Consider the following 4355-nt stretch of genomic DNA (forward strand, 5'->3'; position numbering starts at 1 on the left):
TGGGCGCGCTGTGCTTTCCCCCACGCCTGGCCCGTGTGCTGTCCCTGCCTGTGGAGGAGAAGGTGGGCGCGCCGTGCTTTCCCCCATGCGTGGCCCGTATGCTGGCCCTGGCTGTGTAGGAGAAGGTGGGCGCGCTGTGCTTTCCCCCGCGTGTGACTCATGTGCTGTCCCTGGCCGTGGAGAAGGTGGGCGCGCTGTGCTTTCCCCCATGCCTGGCCCGTGTGCTGTCCCTGGCTGTGGAGGAGAAAGTGGGCACTCCGTGCTTTCCCCACGCCTGGCCCGTGTGCTGTCCCTGGCTGTGGAGAAGGTAGGCGCACTGTGCTTTTCCCCACGCGTGGCCCGTGTGCTGTCCCTGGCTGTGGAGAAGCTGGGCATGCCGTGCTTTCCCCACGTGTGGCCCGTGTGCTGTCCCTGGCCGTGGAGGAGAAGGTGGGCGCACTGTGCTTTCCCCCATGCCTGGCCCGTGTGCTGTCCCTGGCCGTGGCATCCCTGCTGCTGAACTGTGTGGCTTTGTGGTCTCCAGGTGTGCCTGCCAGGCTCGGGACTCCTCGCTCTGTGCTTCATGGAGAGTCCCCGTGGAGCCGCAGGCAGGGTCCAAGGTGACAGCTGTCCTTCCTTCCATGGCAGCCCTAGCGGCCTCTGCCTGTGATCCTGGTGGACAGATGTGCATTTCATACGCAGGTGGGGCATACCCAGCAGCCGTGGCCCTGCCCCAGCCTGTGCTTGGCAGTGAGGCGTCTGTAGGGTTGTCATGTTGCCACGCTGTCACTTTTAAAGACTTTTCAGTTTTGGAATTAACAGTAGCTCAGTCCAGTCAGGACTGGCAATAAACACAGATGAGGTAGCTTTGGGGTTCGCTGGAGGCGATGGGCGCAATGCTGAGACTAAAGTAAATTTTTGAGTAAATACTAAATGCACATGTTTAACATTTAGAAATATGAAAGGGGACCTTTCATCGAGGTCTCCCTCTGACCCCCGTTCCCAGCCCCCCAGTTTCTCTCCCTGAAAGTAACCAGTATTCCATTAAAAAATTATTTTTAGAGTGACTTTATGCATACCCAAGTGCTTGTCAGTCAGGATTCCTTTTTGAGATGGAGTCTCGCTCCGTTGCCCAGGCTGGAGTGTGATGGCACGATCTTGGCTCACTGCAACCTCTGCTTCCCAAGCTCAAGCGATTCTCCTGCCTCAGCCTCCTGAGTATCTGGGATTACAGGTGCCTGCCACCGTGCCTGGCTAATTTTTGTGTTTTTAGTAGAGACGGGGTTTCATCATGTTGGTCAGGCTGGTCTTGAACTTCTGACCTCAAGTGATCCACCCGCCGTGGCCTCCCAAAGTGCTGATTACAGGCGTGAGCCACCGCGCCCAGCCTGGTCAGGATGCTTACTATTCCCCTTTTCAAACAAAAGGCAGCAGACTCTGCCCGTGGTTCTACATTTTACCTTTTCTGCATGCTGTGCACTGGGACTGTTTCATATCAGTAGCTACCAGCTTAGCCCTTGTTACAGCTGCGTAGGACTGTGGCGCTGGACACGCTGTACTGGACTTAACCGTTAATTTATTTCAGTGGCTGGTTCACCCCCCAATGATGAGTATATACATTGTTTCCAGGTTTTTGCTCTTGTGAGCAGTGCTGTAATAAATACCCTTACGCTTGTCATTTTGCACTCATGTATGTTTTTCTGGAGGGTAAATTCCTAAAAGTGAAAACTGAATTAAAAGGCATGGGCGTTTTTAGTTTGGACGGATGTTGCTGAGTTGTCCTCTCTTGCCCACAAGCAACACGGGGGCCCTGGTGCAGATTCTTAGGAACACTGTAGCCAAGCCAGGCGGAAAGGAGGTGAAGGGGGCATAGAACTGGAGTCGGGGCTTTTCCTAACGGTGTTTCTCAGGTGTGGAGCTCAACACCAGGCTCGGCTGCAAACGCTCTTACCTGGTGTGTGAGGACAGGCGGCAGCAGCCGCACCACTGTGGGGGTTTTGGGGTGCCCTTAGCTTTCCTGAGAGGATGTTTTTCCAAGGTTTTTGGTTTTCTGCTTTCTCAAGAATGAGAGAGGGGACCAGGTGCACTTGCAAAGTAAATACCCGACCCCAAACAGTTTCTGCAGAAAGTGAATTTATTTGGGTAGAGAAAGAGGAACAGGAGAAGGAGAGAGAAACAGCTGGCACCTACACTGAGTGAGAGAATCCAGAAAGATGGAATCTAGGAGAGGAAAGACAGCTTTCACAGTGGGTGGAAGGAACTGAGAAACAGAGAGATGGAATTGAGGAGGGGAAGACAGGCTTCCACGAGAGAGTGTTTGTGGAAGGGGATTCGGACATGGAGTCCAAAGGGGTGTAGAAGAAGGGGACTTATAACCTGGGAGGAACCCCCACCTTCTCTAAGACCTTTGGCCAATGAAAGGAGCTTCCTAGAACTTCCGCTGAAGTGATTGACTTTTGATTTTTCCCACACCCTCGAAAATCAAAACAGAACCTTTTTTTTTTTTTTTTTTTTTTTTATAAAGATGGGGTTTCACCATGTTGGTCAGGCTGGTCTTGAACTCCCGACCTCAGGTGATCCACCCACCTTGGCCTCCAAAGTGCTTGGATTACAGGCGTGAGCCACCGTGCCCAACCAGAAACAGTTAAATCTCCCAGATGGAGAGAGATGGAAGTGGGGGAATGGCTCTGGGAAGCTCTTGCCCCTAAAAGCTACGCCCCCTCGTGGACCCGGACAGAGAACACATTCCCTCACCACCTGATACGAATTTTCCTTCCAAGAGTAAAATGTGGCCTAAATTGTAAAAGATACAGAATAAAAATAGCAAGGAGAGTGTTTGTAGCAATTAATGTTAACAAGTTGATATGTTAATAAATAAAAGTAAGTAGAAGGCTGGCTGGCTTAAGGAGGGGCTGGCTGTGTTGGTCTGTCTTTCAGAACTACGCGAAGGCCATGCGGCTGTTCGTGGGAGAGCCGGTGTGGACGGCGTACAACCGGCCTGCGGACCATGTCGAAGCCCGGGGGCAGTATGTGAAGTTTCTGGCGCAGACAGCCTAGCAGTGCTCCCTGGGAGCTGACACGCACCTCGTAAAGGTCCTCAGAACGGTGGCTGAGCAGAAAATCAGTCATTTTCTCTTTGCTTTTATAGGGTAGGCTCGATGCCAGTTTCCTTTGTAGGTTGATTTGATCAGAATATTTTGTGATGAAAGGATCTAGAAAGCAGCTTGGAAGTGTAAGCAAGTCACCTTCATTTTCTCTAACTCGAGGGAGACTCGTGGGTCCGTGGCCCTGTGTTAGTTCATGCATTCATCTCAGACCCAAATGAAAGTGTCATCTCCCAAAATGCTCTTCCTAGATGCTCCTCTGGATGTGATGCTGTGGCTGCCATGTGAGAAGGTGTGATCATCGATAGCAAGCTAGCCAGAGAGGAGACACTTTTTCCTCCCAAAATTCTGCCTTGGGGCGGGGCGTGCTGGGGGGAAGGGCTCCCATCTTAAAGGGCACAGACTGAGTTGCTTATGCCGCTTCCTTGTTCAAAATAAAGTTAACTGCCTTAATCTTATGCTCATGGCTTGGACACCTTATATTCAAGTATATATGATACTTTGCCTGTTTTGTTAAAATTGCCCCATTTAGATTCTTTCTATAATTGTTCTTGTATATAAGTGATTTACATATGAGCTGTGTTAGTATTTTTTCACTGTGAGATCTCTAGATTCTTTCACAATCAAGCTCTTGAATTTTAACGAGTATTAGTACGTACATTTTCTACCCACCAATTCTGAGATACGATTATGCCTAGTGTGTTATATCACAGAAAAACCCCAAGTCAACCTTATGTTTTGGAAGGACAGGTCATTTTCTAAGTATTTTTATTTAACTGGATAAAAAATCTTCATGTTAGGATTAATTTTTAAATTCCCTCCACACTGTACAGAGGAAACTGGAGCCTTAAATGTGTAAGGAAACTCCGTCTCAATTTAAAATATCCGCAGGTGGTGTGACGGTAACATGAACATCCCGGACTGGCTCTGTGGGGTATGGCTCTATTTCAGTAACTAAAGTGAGTGCCGATCTACTGATGTTTTTAGGAATTCATTTCTAACTGGGCATTATAAATAGAGCTTGTTCATTTTTAAGAATTAAACATTCATATGATAAACTGTCTCTTTAAGTTGCCTTTCTTGCTTCATATAACTTTTCCCCGTCAGAATTCGTAGCATTTGAAACTCCTTGTGCTGGGCTGGCCTCCCTCGGACTCCGCTTTCGCCTGCCCGGCCTCCTGGATATGGCGCCTCAGGTTTCTTCGCTTCAGAGCTGTGCTTTTACGGGCAAGAGTAAGTTTCTGGGCGCCGTGGCTCACGCCTGCAGTCTCA

At 49.6% G+C, this 4355-nt stretch overlaps 1 protein-coding gene across 2 annotated transcripts in view; it reads left to right on the forward strand.

Moving 5' to 3' along the window:
• The window catches only part of ADI1 (acireductone dioxygenase 1), a 31904-nt gene extending 27758 nt beyond the window's left edge, over window positions 1–4146 (forward strand). For both annotated transcript variants that reach the window (XM_032294244.1, XM_032294245.1), the window contains exon 4: window positions 2917–4146. In XM_032294244.1, coding sequence (XP_032150135.1) covers window positions 2917–3036 — 120 coding nt within the window. In that variant the 3' untranslated portion in view covers window positions 3037–4146. The remainder of the gene's footprint in view (window positions 1–2916) is intronic.
• Window positions 4147–4355: the final 209 nt, after the last annotated feature.

This window comes from Sapajus apella, unplaced genomic scaffold, assembly GCF_009761245.1.
Source record: "Sapajus apella isolate SASKATOON/1434 unplaced genomic scaffold, GSC_monkey_1.0 scaffold31, whole genome shotgun sequence".
Classification (NCBI taxonomy): Eukaryota; Metazoa; Chordata; class Mammalia; order Primates; family Cebidae; genus Sapajus; species Sapajus apella.